Genomic DNA, 18,852 nt, shown 5'->3' with positions numbered 1-18,852 from the left:
TAAGTAAAACAAAGACTTCTTAAGCCAAAAACACTGAAGGGAAGGAGCGTAGCTTTCCTTGAACTCTCAAACATTGAATGTTATTGTTTACAACAATACGTCTTCAATCACGTATTTAAAATCAAAACACTTAAAGTAAGGAGCAGAGCGGAGTTTCCTCACGCTATCAAACATTAAACTTAATTGTATTAATATGTTTGTCTTAAACCCGTTTTCAAAGAATAAAAACAGAACAAGACGAGTTGCATGGTTATCTTTTTTATTTTATGAAAAGTGCAATGTAGGTATTTATGGGCAAATTAATTTTATAAAATAAACAAAATTAGAAATAGAATAAATGTATCACAACGTAACAATATAGAAAAAACTAACAAGACATGATGATATGTTGAACAGCTCTATGATGAGATTAAATGTATGTTTGCGGATGTATTTGTACCATTTTGATTCAAAACAATACCCTGTAACCCACCGAGGCAAATTGATTTTATTTAACAGAACAATTAAACAGTAATTGAAAACCATATATGAAATCAGGGGGCATTTCATGAAGAACCATTCATATGAACCAACGAAGCAATATTTTACATATGAAGGATTTAAAACAGTGCAGTAGTGCTGTTGAAATATCCTTCATAGGAACAAACTTTCCCATGATTCTTGGTGAAATGATCCCCCAGAACTTGCGCTACTGAAAAACATGTTTCAAATTGTATGACAAATCGAATATAAAAACTACACACAGTGTATAAACTATTCGTGTCTTTGAATAGTTTCAGGGCTGTAAACAAAATAACTGTAATTTAAATAATAATTTGTGACTAAATATCAACTTTAAAATGGTCATTTTTATATTCAAATTTATTATTTATACAAAACACTGATTTGTTATGTAAAATATACGCTTTTTATCGTCGTTAATATGAGAGTGTGCTATTGCTAGTATGCTAAATGTCAACCATGATAACAATGAAATAAATAACAACGATTTAAATATGCATACTTTCTTTTAAATACCATTTAAATGACCAGAAGAACGCGAAGTGTATAAAAGAATTTCCCAAATGAAACATACACCTTTTGTTGAAACAGCTATTAAGAGATTTTACTTATTCGAATGTGTGCTAACTCTTTCATACTTAAAAAGCTTAGTTCAAAATCTAGTCTCCTGCTTATTACAATGCCTGGCGACATAGCAGAGAGGGGGAGATACATTTATATAGACTCTAAAAATAACAGCTTGGCTGTGCACTTTTTTAAAAAGGGTATAATATGTGTGTGGGGGTGTGTGGGGGGGGGGTTGTCTTATTTAATTTAGTTTGATTTTATTGTTTCCTTTTCGAAAAACGGAAATTATAATTATTATTACAATCTATCTTCAAGATAAATCAGTTTACAATGAGACAGCACCTTTATAACCCTGTGAAAAGGGAAGCAAACAAAATCCTCCCCGGTCAAAACACCTTCAACCAATTTAAGCATAGGTTGAAAAAGACGCTAATATATAAATTATTTTTGGCCATTTTCGCCTTTCCGTTGAAATTGTATAATATCAAATTTTAAAACGTATCTTCTTTCAACATTGAAGAAGAAGGTTTAAAATCATGGGGTAGTTTGTCTATCAATGCAATATTTCTGAGGGGCTTTTAATCTGGTAAACTTTGTCCTACATCATTTGTAACAACATAAACCTACTTCCAATGGTAACTGATTTAACCACCTATGGTATGATAACTATGATGTTTGTATATGTAACATAGTATGATATCAATATACACTTTTACAACAACAATAATATACATGGTTTACTCCTGTATGACTCTTGGCATTGATGTACGCAATTATAAACAAAACAATTTACAAATAATCATTTAGAAATCAAAAAATCTCACATTAGTATAACATTTACTTCTTAAATACCTTTTATGTAAGCAGCAAAACTGAATGAAATTTCGGAAAGTTTTCGGTTAACGTTATCAATTATTTCAGTATTTAACTTCCAAGAAATACGAAAAAATAGCCTAGCAATGTTTTTATTTAGATTATATACCGAAAGAGTCAAAATGCCTTTAGCAAACGAAATTAAAGGCAGTTTCATTAACATGAGCTAATAAATATTTAGATCTTTAAACAGCATAGTTTCTCTTTCAAGGTTTTCTGTTTAAGCACAAGGCTCTTAGAGTCACTCCCTCGTTCCCTTGTGCTGTCCTTTGAGAAACCACAACAAACGAGCAGTTACAAGTGAGCGAAATGATCCAATAGGAATCTAAGCGCTGTTTATTGCACTAAATCAAATAAAAGTTGCTTATTCTTAACACTGGCCATTATTCCGTACAACTTTCCGCGAACAACACATTCCAGGCACATTTGGTCTCGAAGTATCGCCTTGCGCGAGATGTCTTACTCGAGATCACAGTTTTTGCACACGTCATCAGTTTAAGCGTAGAGGTAGGATCGTACGCATTTGTCCCAGTCCATGAGCGCATTTGGTACAATGGATTTAACGTGAACCATGGCAATGTATGTGTATGATTTTGCATAAACGATAATGAAATCGTTTCTACAGTCAGATACCTGATTGCTCGTTGTTTATAAATAAATAACATTGGAAAGAGAAAACAACAATCTCATTTACAAACATGCACATCCTTGACACTTTCACAAGTTTTGCATTTTACATGACAACACCAAACAAATTTACAGTTACACCTTTCCACAAGAGTCTTTTTAAAGGTATTATAGCCCCGGCCACAACACATCAAGTTACATCCGTCCATACCATCTGACCCTTTATTACATTCACGGCCGGAAGTGCCCAAACTTCCGGTCTCCTTATTAGCTTGGCAATAGTCTGGCGATTGCTCAAGGTACAGTAAGTCTTCATTTGTTGGCTTGTTGTATTTCCTATGTTTTCGCTTCAATTGTGTGCCTCTCTTGTTAAATTTCACTTCAACGGCTCCGTCGTACCTTTCCTTCAGACGTTCGCCGATTTCGCGGAAGGTTGGTAGCTGTTGCCAGCAAGTTTTAAGACTACATGAGCCGGAAACTCCGTGACATTTACAGGCAACCTTGGCATAGTTGTACACCGCCTGAAAATATAGATAAAAAGTATGAAATATCATGCATATTACAGAGATGTGAGGATAATGATAATTCAGCAATTTTGAAGCATGATCTTCGTTGATAAATTATTGTCACATTACAGCCGTTCGTGTGTTATGGACAAAAGAGATCGCTATAAATTCTATAACAATATCAAATCGGAGAATGATGCGAAGTGCACTCCTACTACCAAATAAGATGTACCATATTAACAATTATTTTAATTTACCAAAAAGGATGAATAAATATCCTAAATAGCAATGGTTCTTATGAAGGATACTGTGTTTGATTTGAAGGAAAGGTGCAGAAAACACGGTATTTCTATCTAATGATTCGATAGTTGATCGCCTTTAATCTTTTAGGGTCCACCAGTCAATAAATTTTATGTGCGTCATTAGCCATTAAAACATAGTTACAATTTTGTTATCACTAATTAATCGTTTCCATAAATGCATTATTTTGTAAGTTGTTAAAGGTTTATCACTCAAATTTATGTTTGGTTTACATTGTATGTATTGATTTTAAATAACATGATTTGGCAATAAAGGGGAAATATGATTCCATAACCTAGAGTTATTACTAGCTCATTATTTCCATCTTTTATTCAGCAATAGTTGCGGGAAGAGCATCGCAAATATTTATTCAAAACGACCTCCTGTTGGATTATGTTCATGGCCAGTTGAAATTATTGTGGTCTTTCAGATGTGATACCAGTTAGAAAAGACGAATTGAATTGAGTCTGAAACGGTTCGAGATATGAATGACTCCGATCAGGTTGGCATCTGTAAGGGGTTTTATGCTATATCCGTTAGATATTGAGAATACTAACAGCCATGGCGTGTTTTTGAATAGGATTTAATTCAAAATAGGTTTCAAATAATCTGGTCGGTGTGAATTTGCGGCTGTTATCAATAAGATTCAGTTGGCTGTAACAAGAATTAAGGAGTATGGCTTTTATTTGAATTAATTGAACATCATAAGAAATAATAGCTGCTGGATATTAGGCAAATTAATTTGTTTGTGGGATTTTGTCAGCTCATGAATTTTAAAAAGTGAAATATTTAAATATTTAAATAACAATTATATCATTCATAAAATTGAAACATAAATAGCGCTAATGTACCGCAAGAGATTCGACCCTACTTTCTGGGTATAGTTTGCACTGAGGAAACTTATTAAAAAATTGCCAGTTCTTTGTAATGTAAATGATTTTTCTCTACTTTCACTTCTTAATAGCCGCTCCCGTTTGAATGTCGGAACCAAATCATTAGCATTGATTAAATTATAGATAAAACCTACTTTGGCGACGTGAATATGTGAGAATAGAATGATTTTGACGCAACCAGTGTAATACAAAGTTTGATTGCATCTTGTCAATTATATTAAATTGATACTAAGTTGAGATTTTTATCTGATATCGGTATTAATAAATGTATATGTGGTGTCATTTTTAACAATTACTCCTAAAATTGGCCAATTTCAATTGCAGTTAAACCATATTACAAATTGTTCACAATTGTTTGATGATCTTAAATATAAACGTTTTGCATTGTTATCAGTTCGCATAAATTAGTTTTTCTGTCACAAGTGAACACAACCTCGTGGATATGGCACAGGAAATTTGGGCCTAGACAATGCAACTAGTTCGGATCAACCCTTTTGACGTCAATGTATTTTATATAGATGCACACATTTTGAAGTAAATTGAACAATTACTTTAATAAGCAGCCTACTCCCACTAATTTCTTTTGAAATTAACATAAAGCAGATATCTAACCTCAGGATCATGTTTTATTCCTTGCACTACGCCTGTGTACGAACAAAATAATTCAAAACAGAGTAGTTGCACTTAACGTGGTTATCTTGTCTGCTGTGTGCGTTTAATCTTCTGTTTATTGAAAATGCTCGGCCAAATGTCTGTTCGCAATTTTCTAAATATTTTTTCTTGATTACTCTATCGAAAGCTTCTAAGAAATCTAATAATCGTGTTTTTGTCAAAACAGATGTGTTTGAGAGCTAGAATTTAAAACGGGGTCTGGTTTTATGAACAAATTTAAGTTGCCTAGCAAATTCAGCAGTGACTTTTTGGCTACCTGGTCAGATTGTTAGTAAAAAATATTTCACGCGGGGACGATTTTTTCGTCTTATGTTTTGTCCTAAAACCGGACCCTTGTTATCACTAGGACCCTTGATATCACTCACATTTCATATTCCTTGATTTCGCTGACCATTCTAAGTTGGTAACCCAAACATTGCTCATAAACGGTTTATTTAAGTATGTGTAGAATGATTTTTTTGTCTTTTCTTTGTTTTTGTATGTTAGTTTGGATTTTGGCGTTTGATCCGTTTGTCAATAAAACAAATAACAATAGGTTAAGGATTGATTGGCGTGTCTCTCTAGTTTCCCTTGTATTATAGAAGTTATCAAGTCAAAGATCTCCCATGATTTTCCCAGAAAACAGCTTTGAAGTTTTGTTTGTTAAAAAGTAAATATATTACACGATAGAAACCAAAAACCGCGAAGATGATCAACTTTATTCAAGAATGTAAAAACAAAAGTCTAAACCATTCCTTTGTAATCCATTAGAACAGGTTTTTTCTCATTCACTAAACGTTTAATGAATGGTTTATTCTTGACAAATTACCCTTTAATTCACACAGGTGGCACAACTTCAAAGGAATCGAAATAATCATTAAAATTGATTTTAAATCTGTAATCTTTGATCAGCGATTTTTATATCTAAGCACAGCAATTATAGAAAATAAAAAATCATAATATTTATGGCTGTGAACAATACCTTCAATGCATGTTTCGTTTAAGGCTGTATACATACAAGTTCATTTATTTCTCATTTTATAGGTATTTCTAATAAAGAAAAAGAAAGGGACATTTATGAAAAGAGTTTATGGCCATTTAAATGAAAGCTTTCTTTCTACATTTATTTAATATATTTTTTCTTTTCATATGGGAGTTTATTAGTTCATGACTAACTTGCTGTCGTCAGTAACGTTTTATCAAATTCCGCTTAAAAGATGTGATTCACATTTAAAAATGTATGCAGTGTATATTATTCTTCTTCAGGTGTTTGTAAAAGCATTACTTATGTATTTTAACATATAGTCTCAATTTTATTATATCAGCATTATATCAATATTTAATGCAAGAAGAAAGATAAAACATGGTCTACAGTATTTAACTGTTTAAAAACTCAAATATGATTTCCTCCCCTTATTTAGGAATTTCTGTCTGTGCATAAAATACTACTGATATGTCCGCTTATTCATGGTGTTGTGCCTCTCAACACGTCTGTGATAACGTATTTCTAGTCTCCCTTCAACGAATTCAATGTCTTATGACTCTATCTAAGCCTTTACCACCCTTTTAAGGTTTCTTAGTTCTATATCATACGTTCCTCCCTCAGTCTCAATATAATGCTTTCTTTCCCAATTAATGGTTTCTTAATTCATTTTAAAACTTTCCTTTCCCAATTTTGGGTCTCCTGTCTCTATATAATACTTTCCTCCCCAATTTAGGGGTTCATCACTCTATATTATACTTTCTTCCCAATTTAGGGGTTCCTGTCTCTATATAATACTTTCCTCCTCAATTTAGGGGTTCCTGTATCTATATAATACTTCTTCCCCTAATTTAGGGTTTCCTATTTCTATATAATAGTTTCCTTCCTCAAAGTAGGGTTTCCTGCCTCTATAATGATACTTTCCTCCCCAGTTTAGGGTTTTCTATCTATATGTTGTGCTTTTTACACCTAAGAGTAATATACATCAATTACCTTTTCTATAAAGAAAAGTTATCTCAATTGGGGTGTGGGTTTTTTCGTCGCTTAACAGTACTTATCTCACTTTTTTTGGTGTCATTTATTTAAAACTATGAAAATACCTCAACTGATAAGATGACATTATTTCGCAGCTGAGGTGAAATTAAATGTTTTGAATTGAATAAACTTGTGTATACTCAAATATGTCGTCTGTTTTCATAAATCATGACGCCCGCGTCAACTACTTGTTAAAAAGTTAAGAAAATGTATCATAACAGTAACAACTCGAATGAAACCAATTAGGAGAAGTATGACACATTTATGTCATAGATTTTTATATTTGAAATGATTTTATCAGGATTTGTCTATGTAATAAATATGTTACAATTAAAATATAAACTTTATTTGAAAAATGTCAACATGATGTCTTTATATCTAATACTTTCAAAAATAATAATAAAAACTAAATGGGTTTGTACTTTTAGTTAAATTTTGCAGACTATCTCATTTTAACCCTCCTTAGCGTTCAGGCCCAAGGCTCGCCAATGGAATCGCCGAACGAATTCACTTTAATTCATTTTAGGAGAGCCTGGGCAACCAAGTATCCTTGAAGCAGATTACAACTGCCAATTTTTCATTTAGTCATTAATTGGTTTCATTAAATGGGCTGTTTAAAAACTCGCCAACTCGCGCTAGCTAGTGTAGAGGCATTTCGCGCCAAACACTAAGGAGTTCAAATTAAAAGTGGTAACATTTTCGTTTTAAAGCTCCTCTTAAGTTATTCGTGTGAGGTCGCCAGGAGTGTTGATATCTTTATGATTATCATATCATATCGTTTTAAGTCATCTATGCAAATCGATTAAATTCCAATCAGATAGGATCAGATTTCAACAAAAAAGTATTTACAAAATCATACGTATATATCAGAATGCTCAATGGTCGAACATTAATAGAAATGCGTGTGAAGTGTCGAATTATTCCCATACATTTAAAAGGACATATAATTATTATAGGATTACTCCTATTGCTGGCTAAGCGTTAATGAAATCTCTTTTATATATTTATGTTATGGAGAAAAATGGTTTCAGATTGGTTAAGGCTGTCGTTTGGTAAACTTCAAATTAAATATTGTTCTCAAATATAAGCTAAAGTTCCTGGGAATTGCTGGTTTTAAAGGAACCCGACCCACATATAGATTAATTTTGGAGGCCTGGTGACTTTGTGTTATTTTGGGACCATCTGAAAGAGTTCTGTGTTTCGAAAAAAAATATGAAGGAAAAAAAATCATGAATCATTTTGCGCTTTCTGCTATTAAATACACGGTAACAAATTTGCTATCAGTGATTAATATTTTCCATAAATGCATTATTTAGTAGGTAGTTAAAGGTTTATCACTCAAAAGTAAGCATTTTTGTGTGTTGTACATGGGTATGTATTGATTTTGAATAAGAGTGTCACTTTAACATATACAAAAGTTATATAGGGTCACCTGGCATGAATAATATCATTAAGGTCACGACTCCCACCAGTATGCTAGCTGATGTGCGGGTCGGATAACTCAAATGTGTGTGTGTAAGCTTATTTATACTAGCACTCGGGCCTTGCCCATTCGGCGAGTTAAGAGTGTTAGTCATTTTAGGTTCTTTGGAGCATAGTGCACAGACAGAAATGAACCCTGGTTAGAGCTACCCTAGTTCGTTAACGTGCACCAGTGTATAGCACTGTCACACGGGGCCCCCATTTAACGTCCCTCCCGGAAGACCATTAGTATTTGTTTAGTGGTGCGACGGGGAATCGAACCTGCGACTCCTGGATTGATAGTCAAGTGCGTTACCACTAGACCACGGATCCGCCACATACCTCAAATAACACCAATGGAATGATGCAAGTATGGTCCAAAAACGGTCAAATAGGGATAGAAAAAGTTCCTATTTGGATTGACAAATTAATGATTGCACGTAGGAAATTATACCTAGATAAATGTTGTATTATTTTTAAACGATGAATTATAAGACATGCACATTGTAGCCAAAAATTACTGTGTTTTTACTTGTCCACAGTTAATGGTATATCCGTCTTAAATAATGGTCTTTTTATACATCATTGCCATTGACAATTGTTTGTTTTGAAAATATCCTTAAAATCGAGCCTTTGTTGTATGTTGAAACGAGACGCAACGTAATTGGTGCATTGTACACAAACATTGCGCTTCAAACTATAATCACAAATAATTGTTGCTAAATTTGCAAGAATAAGTTATATTTGGGATTCCAGTAATTTGTTTAAGTGTAGCGTAAAGATAGCGCTTTTTCGAGTTTTTATTCTATTTTTGTCAAATTAGAATAATTCACCGGAAATGTTTATTTTTTTCCTAGAAATATCCGGGTTATTTTCCAAAGTTTGAAGTACGCTGTGGTTGTATGTTATTGTCAAGGTGGCCGTATTTTCTTGGTAAATTGCCGGAATGTAAATAATAATAATAATAATTGTAATTGTAATATAGTTAATATGTATATGAAACACACAAAAAAAACTGTAGTTTATTAGCAATTAATTCTGTTCTGAATAACATCCAAATGTTAAAATAGTAAACTATTAATGTGTTTTCGTCGAAGGAAATTTAAGTGTTGAGTATTACATAATTAACATGTCGCTAAGTTACATTCAATGGCTCAATATGGAACGTTAATTAACTGTCAAATAACAATTTAACATCATACCATTTAATTTGTTGTAACATTTCGATACATAGTAATTCAGTCAGTAAAATCACTGATTAGAAATATGATTTACGACAGCCCTACACAAAGGGAAAGAAAATGTTTTTAAATGAACTTTTTTTTTAACTCAACGCTCCAATTATTTATACCATAAATAAGGCAGATGCAAATTAGACATTGATATGTGAATAGAGAATTCTTTGTACGCATATGATGAATGAAATATTATACGTCGAATGCTATGTTTGGTAGCTGAAATCTGCCAAGTCGTATTTTCGCATATATATTTCTTTGCAGCGAAAGGGCGAAAATGCAACAATGTGAAAATGCGGAATCACTCCACATGTCGGGGCGAAAATGCGGCATCGCGAAAATAGCCAAATTTGTTGGGCGAAAATACGCCAGCGAGTTTTCACATCGTTGCATTTTCGCCCTTGCGCTGCGAAAACTCAAAACACGAATGGCAGAATTCAGACACCGTAGTTAATCATACGATACAACTACAAATTGTTTAGCTATTATGTAACATTTAATTTGGTGATGAATTGATACGAGACACGAAAGTGTACCGCAACCTGATACAAGTCGGAGATCTATTTCACAAAAACTTGAAACTTTGACAAACAAAATTATAAGATATTTCATAAGTTAACTGTTTGTCAACCAGGGTACATATTTATGAAGAAAGTGAAATTACATCTGACACATAATGGATATCAGTATGCTTTGATCTTTTGGAAAATCCAAGTCCTATCCAATGTTTTCATACTGGTGATAGACATTATCTCTGGTCCATTTCTTAATTATTCATGTCGTAAAATCTAATGTCCGCCCGTATGTTTTGGCTGAATGTCCCTACGATATCTCTACCAAGTACCATTGGAAATATAAAAAAGGAAAACATTTTTAATCGTAATTATTAAAGTGTGTGCATTTTGCAGAACATGTTTCAGTTTTAAAATTAGAATATTCTAAACGAATCGACGATTTCGTGTATTCTATTAGCACTTAAGTTCTTCAACCATTTAATTAGAATTTAACACTTGGAAAACGGCTCTGTATTTACGTCACCAATTGTTTCTAAGGGGATGCTGAAACGAGGCTACGTCCTGTTATTATGAAATAAAGGTAGATCACCATATGGTCATTAGAGAAGATTATGATCATGACATTATGTACAACTTATATACTCATTTGTAATGATGTTGAAGTCTATAGTCGTCATATATTCAATTATATATTGAAAATGATTGTTCCACCATGTATACATATACGAATGTCAAATAAAAACCTTGTACTAACTTTGATGATTGCAATAGCACTTTTTTCAGTGCATCCTTTGTATGTCAATAATACTAGTCGCTATCAGCTTAGTTTAGTTGTAATGTTGATATGTTTATAGGAAAACATAACACAAAAACTGTAAAATTTACGTGTTATAATATATGTTCTGTTCTGTATACTTTTTTAGTTTGATAGATTTGTGATCTACAATTCCAGTTTATCCTTAAAAAAGTTGATTCTAATATTTATTTAATATTTCACACTACATTGTATAATTGTAATTGTAATATATTTAATATGTATATGAAACACACAAAAAAAACTGTAAAGTTTACGTGTGATAAATTCTGTTCTGTTCTGTTCTGTAATCTAATTGCTTTTTTCTTGTTTTAAAACTTCTTGAAAACAGTTGGGGACAAGTCACGCGTACTTAGCTTTAAGCCATGCTTAATCATACAGTAAATGTGATGTAAGCAGTAAATTTGACGTAAGCAGTAAATGTGACGTAAGCAGTAAATTTGACGTAAGGGGTAATTGTGACGTAAGCAGTGAATGTGACGTAAGCAGTAATTGTTACGTAAGCAGTAAATGTGACGTAAGCAGTAAATGTGACGTAAGCAGTAAGTGTGACGTAAGCAATAAATGTGACGTGACTGAAAAAAAGAACATGGCGGACCCCATGGCGTCAGGGTTTGATAGTCATGGTTACCTTAAGGATAACTGGTTCTATTTCAGTAGAACATATTTCAAAGTATGCCAAAAACTGCTCATTTCGAAATTTAACGATAAGATGTATTTCTGCGTGTTGCCTTTGATATGTAATTTACATCGCACGGATGAACCCAACGTTAGACGCCAACGTTCATTTGTGCTCGCAAAATGCGTAATCGTTTCTTAATTCAACAGACACAAACTCCTGCGATTTTCCATTTAAAACACCGCAGACGTAGGAGTGCTTTAACTTTTTTTATAATTGAGAAATTACCGTTTAAGAATAAATTCAAAAATAGGAAGTTTTCAAAGAGATATGACTACAAAAGTGTGTTTTGCATAAGCCCCTTGTTATATCATACGCAATCAATTAATTACAGGACTATTTTTGTGATCGAAACCGAACGATGTAGATAATCTTAATTAATTGGTACATAATTTATAATCCTGTTTTTGAAAACTGCTGCAAAATGAGAGACTGCTCAAGCTAAATATTCGAGGTAAGGGTTATTGGAACGCTTATGCATACCTTAACTTAAATTATATGATGTTTCAAGATGAAAGTTAATTAAATCCAACCGGGATAAGAATTCAGAGTGCACTATAACGGTATAATAGCAGGATGCTGAAAAAACGAATACGTAACTGTTCCATTCTGTACTTGGAAAATCAAAGACTTGGCTTGTTGGATTTTGAACTAGAGATTGGTTAACAAATGTTCTGAACAACCATGTTAAACATCGATAATGAATACAGCATCAACATTCAAAAATGCACACACTTATTTGATTGAAAATGATGTTTAATGCCTTTTGGTGTAATAAAGGGTAATACTTATTGGTTTTGTAATGTTCACGAACAATAACATGCATAACGTTATGATTGTTTTCGAATTGAGTTCAAAACCACCAGTACAAACATCTTAATAAATTAACATAAACTAGTAAAATTTGCCAAATGCAAGACATTTGATAACCCACAACCCATACATATTCATTCATTCACGTTTGTGAATGATGCACCTTTTTTACGAGCACACCTACTGTGGTTTTCAATGCCCGCCTTTTAACCTCAGTTTTTTTTTTACAACAAAAGCTACTAATGGTTACCAATGGATGTAAACTGAAAAAGGTTCACTCCTTTCTTCAATAAATGTATCCATTCTAATGTTTCTGGTGTCCCACATCAAATAGAAGTTATTAAAATGTTAATATAACTCTTAATAAAACTTATCAGCAGATATTTATTTCATTATAAACATGAGAAAGTATGTTTTCGAAACTCTCCCCGTTCATTCAGTACCACTGATATGATCAAGCATTATGCCTTTTCGTGTGCGGTCGACACTTTTCAGCCTTAACTGATGAATGACCGCAAACTGTTATGACAACTTCATTTCGACATTCATGACCACGAAAACATTTTATTAAAAGTATTATTTTTTTATTAGAAATTGATGGAACTGAATGTTTATTCTTCATTTCTCCACCAGTAAATTATAATGTATTTAAGGGTGGTCATCCCTTTGACCAAGCTCACTGCCTATTACTGTAATAATCTATTGCGATTGGCATTACAAATTCAATCAAATGTACGATGTGTGTATATGTACTATTTTATAATCATTTTAATGATACCAGTGACGTATAACGGGGGCTCCTTGACCAATACCTAAAATTGTATATTTTCATCATCGACAATGATGGTTATGATCAAGGCATGTCTAAAACTCTGATTATGGTAGTATCGAAAACACAATCTAATTTGTTTGTTGTACTCAATACTTTCAAAATAAACAGGTATTTTGTGATGCTTAACATTACTTAAGCGTTTTTAAAAGTCAATAAAAAATGACAAACGCTCAGAGGTTGAAACTTATAAGAACACACCGAATATACTTCTCAGGGTCTATCCTATCTCCATCCCTAATGCAATCTCTAGCTAAATAATACACCTGGACTGGATTGAGATTTCTTTGAGTTTCTTTCTTACCACTGTAAACATGTGGTTGATTTCTAGTGATTTTAAATATTATTGTTCCGATAAAACTAGTTAATAAACACATAATGCGTATTAACATGTTTATCTGTTTCACAATTTTTACTAATGTTCATCATATTTATCGCATTGAGATGTTATCTTCATATTTTATGTAATTTATAAACATTAAACGGTTATAAATTCTGTATATGCTCCACAAAATGACAATGAATATAACTTAACCAGCAACAGGTGTGATCGTATGTATCTCACTAATAATATCATTTTCTGTAATTTCAAATGTAAGCAGATCGGATCATTTTTGTAAAAAATAAATGCATATATTCGGGAGAGTGGGCTAGTGGTGAAGGTATCCGCCTCACATCAAAGAGAGATTGTGAGTTCGATCACTACCAGGGGTAATACTACCGCATGGTATCTCAAAAAAGTCACCAATACTGGGTTGGTATTCCATATATAACTTTGTAAATTAATCATATGGTTATACATCGTTGACTTCATTTACTCTGTTGGTCAGTTAATATTAACTAGTAATCTCATTAGCTACATCGTTCTTAGATCCAATTAAGACCAATATTGAATGCCAGTCCTGGTGACCCAAGAAACGGACTCAATAGTTATTTTAATCGGCTTTCAGCGATCTTCATAATCAAGCTGAATTAAGTAAGCATAAGCTAAATGATACAGTTTCATGGAAACGTAAATAGAATAAGTATGGTGTGTGTCTAATTTACATTTTCAATTTATCGACACTCGATACAAGTTTTTCATTGTATGTTTATTTTGATTAACGTTCGAAACTGATACAGGGTTCACTATGACCCTCAGAGACGTATTCTGAATTTATTCAAGATCAGATTGTCAACAAATCAAAGCCAGTATCACTTGAAAATAAATCTAAAATAAATATTTGAAGATTCCTAAACAATTAGGCGCACTGATACAGTGTGTACCCGTATCTTACCCAAACTGACAATAATGTTATACGAACTTAATTGAATTTTATCAATCACTCTTACTGAAAACCTAGCTCTTAACAATTCTGCTTTCTTTTCTACTCTGATAATTTGGACTTAATTATTGCGACATTACAACGTGAAAACCAATCAAATAACAATTCAAACGATTTGTATCAGTTCTGTAAACACACATTTAGATAAATGCTGAAAAGATTTTTAAGACAGAAAGAGTATATGCATATTTGGACTATCCAAACATTTACCCCATGCATAGCATTCGATTTCTTATTCCATTTAAGCAAGTGCATTTCATGCAAAGAATAATGTAAAAAATGCAAATTGTCTATTACTTGATACCTTGAAATTAACTTACACTAACGTCACCGGTATTCAAGGAATCACTTAGTGGCTAATATCAATTACACACAGGTTACATGATATGAAGAATTAGATGGTCTAGTTAATGTAGACCCTGAAAACAATGGGAAGACACTAACACCTGTTGAACAGGAGCGCCTTAATGACAATTATTTATCTTTAGTTTGGGGTATTAAAGAGTAAACGGTGGTTACACTCGATTTACTTGTCGAATTCTCCGATAGCTGTTTAATTTATTGCCAATGTATTTTTGGTTTAAGAATCTTGATATGCATTTAAAGTGTATAAGATTACAATCAGTGCACCCTTCAATGTACAACCGCTAACACCGCTATCAGATTGCTTAGATTGATACTTATAATTGTTCTACAACAACGACTACAGTCACTACCACTACCACTACTACTACTTCTACTACATCTACAACTACTACTACTACTACTACTACTACTACTACTACTACTACTACTACTACTACTACTACTACTACTACTACTGCTACAACTACAACTACTACTACTACTACTACTACTACTACTACTACTATACTGTTGCTTCTATTGTCACTACTGCAACTACTACTACTACAACAACTACTACTACTACTACTACTACTACTACTACTACTACTACTACTACTACTACTACTACTACTGCTGCTGCTGCTGCTGCTGCTGCTGCTGCTGCTGCTGCTGCTGCTGCTGCTGATACTGCAACTTCTACTACAAACACCACCATCACTACAACCACTATCACTACCACTACCACTACTACTTCTACTACTAAAACTAAACTGCTGATACTACTGCTATGACTTCTGATACTACTGCTACTACTGCTGTTACCGCTGCTTCTGCTGCTACTACTGCTGCTGCTGCAGCTGTTGCTACTGCTACTGATACTGCTACTACTACATCTTATACTAGTATTACTACTACCACCACCACCAACCACTACCTCTACCACTACTACTCCTATACTTCTTCTACTGTTTAACTTACATAACGAAAATGAGTTTTTTTGGTATTGACAACGCACATGATTTGTCGTACCTGACAAATGCCTTTTACAAGCCCTTAAATAGTTGAAATGTTTTATTTCTTCCCTCACTCTTTTCAAAGCCGCAATACCTCATGCCAAATGACCTGATTAATTATAAGACTACCAGGCCAAAGACTTACAGTCACATTATACCACTATGGTTGCCAGTTTATCTGTCGCACTTTCACCCAAAAGCTCTTCGAGCGAGCGGAAAATGTCGTGTGCAGCGACATTCTGAAGTCTGATTAGTTACTTGGCATGAAGTTTGTCCTGATCGAACAATTCATAATAATCAAGCAGGTTTTCAATTACGAGATCGGAAGAAAAAATGAATTTAAATCACCAGAACTTAAGGTATTCAATGGACTATCGTGAATGTTGGATGTGGCCTAATAGTATAATGGTATTTTAAAAGGGGGTTGATGTGTAGAGAAAAAAAATTAAAAAACATATTTCGAAGCAAATGTTCCAACCAAGCTTTTGTGGCCTTAAAACTGGCAAAACTGCCAATTCACGTTCAAATCCAGTTGAAATAATGTACCACCTTTTTAGCCTAAAATGTTATTATAGGGAACTTCTTTTAAGGCCCAGTCACCCAAAGTCGCTTTATGTGTTGATCCGATCGTGTCCATTGTTCTGTTTAATTTCGCCACTTCCAGATATTCAGTGTTTAACTTTAAATCCTCATTTTATAGTTTGTTATTGCAAGTAGTTTTTTTACATAATATCAATCATCAAGCAATACCTTTCATATAACCGGTTTATATATGGTGTCACCAGTCACCCCAAATAAGTATAGTGCCAATGGCTTGATCGAATAACAAGCATAGGATTATTATAATTATACATCGAATACCTTGATGCGTTACGTTGCCAATACTTCATGCTGGTATTGTAGAAATTAATACAGTGATTGATCTACTACAAAATCGTTAATCCGTGATGTCCCTGTTGTTACTGCAAATAACATCATTTGCGATTTTGCATTTTTATTTTGCGAATGTTTGAGCACAAGTAAGAACTTCAATTGATCTGGTTTGGCTATATAGTCTGTCAAGATATAATTTTCTTGTATATCATTTCAGCATATCTGAGAAATACTGAAATTTATCCTAGAAAATAATTTTATTAGAACATTAACTGTTTTCCTAAACCTTTTCCTCCAATACGTCTGACATTTTAACTACTTTTTACCAGTACATAAAGTTTTAAAGTTCGCCTCTTCACAGAATTACAGGCAAAGGTGTATGAACATTTTGTATGCAAACTGAAGGTAAAATAAAGAAACTAAAACAATAAGGATTAACAAGAGAACGCTGACGTTGATGATGTCATAAATGTCTCATTTGAGACGCAAGACAACGTAACATGTTAAGGAAGGAGAACGACGGCTTTGATATAGCTTTCCAAAATAGCTTGTTGATCTTATCTACAGATGTGTCTTCATAGTAAATATTTCAGCTAGCATGAGGCACCCATGTAAATATTTGACTGATACTCTCTAAATGTTTTTTCAGCACATGACCACGAGCAAGATAAACCATTTGGCATTAGTAAATGCGACGGTAGGTACAGTATATAAGATCGTTGATGACAATATTCCTTTTACATATGGGCCCCTTTTTATCTTCGATCGTATCAACACTAACATTGCAGACCTTGCTGAAGTCATAGATGTTAATTTGAATTGTTTGAATTCCAAATGCTCAGTAATAGATACGTCTCTTAAATCAACAAATACATTTCAGACGTGATAGAAGTAATTTTTGAGTTATTTAAATTCCTAATACCAAATTAATCTGACCACAACGAACTTGCGTAGTGTTATAATTTCAAGGGGCTCTTAATTACGCCTAATCCCGTTGCATCACCCTTGATCTTTTCTTAAGTACTATTACTTGGATTAAGGGATTAAAACACAAATCCTGGGATCATCCATGCCTTTGCTGTTTGCCTAGACGCCACAATGTCTGTTTTATTCGCATTTCCACACTCAAAATAGTACTTTCTTTCAGTGTAATAAACACCTTTTAAACACCTTTGTCTAAAAGAATTTTATAATCTTATCATCTGCTGCCTTAAGTTCAACTGAAGCATTTTCTTCTTTAACAATGCCTTCCTTTCTCTCCACTTCATTAGTTCTTTGGAACTTCTTTGTCTTTCGGGTTTTAAAAAATATTGTAACCATTTGATATAAAGAATTTGCAAGTGAAGGCAAAGAGCATTGTACTAAGGGAACACATGTTTCATAACGTTTTACTCAATCAAATAATGATAAATGGGAATTTTGCATAGCGGTGTTCCTTTGAGTCTCAATTCTGCATGATTAATTTGTACCAAATGACGCCATCACTTTCTCTTTTACGGTTCTTGCATAATAATTTTGATTTGCAGTAGTTGATACCTTGCCTACATTCCGCACTTCAACATTTGCTTGCAACGGAAAACTTACTAAATATTGCGTAATTAGCTATGTAATAAATGCGTAATTACTCACAAATGTTGTTTTTTAGGAGTTGCTGTCTACCCTTTTCAAGAACAGGTGAACAAAGATTGAAACAAATTGCAGGTTATCACGAAATAACAAACTCGCATTTGTGTTATGCATTTGTACTTCTTCTTTTACGAGCTTGACAAATAAGTTATGATTTATTTACGGGTTTAATGCAGTCTGTATAACATTTCAGTTAGTTGTTTTGCTCTAAAAGGCACCCGATTACATGAAACAAGATCGCCAGTTGTAAGAGGTATCGTGTTACCGGTTTCTTCTGATTTATTAAGTCACCGGAGATCACCTATGTCAGAACAGATATGGAAAGTGTAAAAGTAGCGGAAGTAATGGAGCACACTGACAAAGCGAAGGTATTCCATTCACTGCTC

The 18,852-nt window shown here is 33.3% G+C and overlaps 1 protein-coding gene across 2 annotated transcripts in view; it reads right to left on the bottom strand.

Annotated features, from left to right (window-relative positions):
* Nucleotides 1–258: 258 nt before the first annotated feature.
* Nucleotides 259–18,852, bottom strand: part of LOC128216671 (protein Wnt-5a-like) — a 55,435-nt gene continuing 36,841 nt past the window's right edge. For both annotated transcript variants that reach the window (XM_052923296.1, XM_052923295.1), the window contains one exon: nt 259–3,089. In XM_052923296.1, coding sequence (XP_052779256.1) covers nt 2,628–3,089 — 462 coding nt within the window. In that variant the 3' untranslated portion in view covers nt 259–2,627. The remainder of the gene's footprint in view (nt 3,090–18,852) is intronic.

The sequence above is a fragment of the Mya arenaria genome, chromosome 14, assembly GCF_026914265.1.
Source record: "Mya arenaria isolate MELC-2E11 chromosome 14, ASM2691426v1".
In the NCBI taxonomy this organism is placed as follows: domain Eukaryota; kingdom Metazoa; phylum Mollusca; class Bivalvia; order Myida; family Myidae; genus Mya; species Mya arenaria.
Note: the sequence above shows the minus strand (reverse complement) of the source record. Positions and strands in the feature narration are given on the sequence as shown.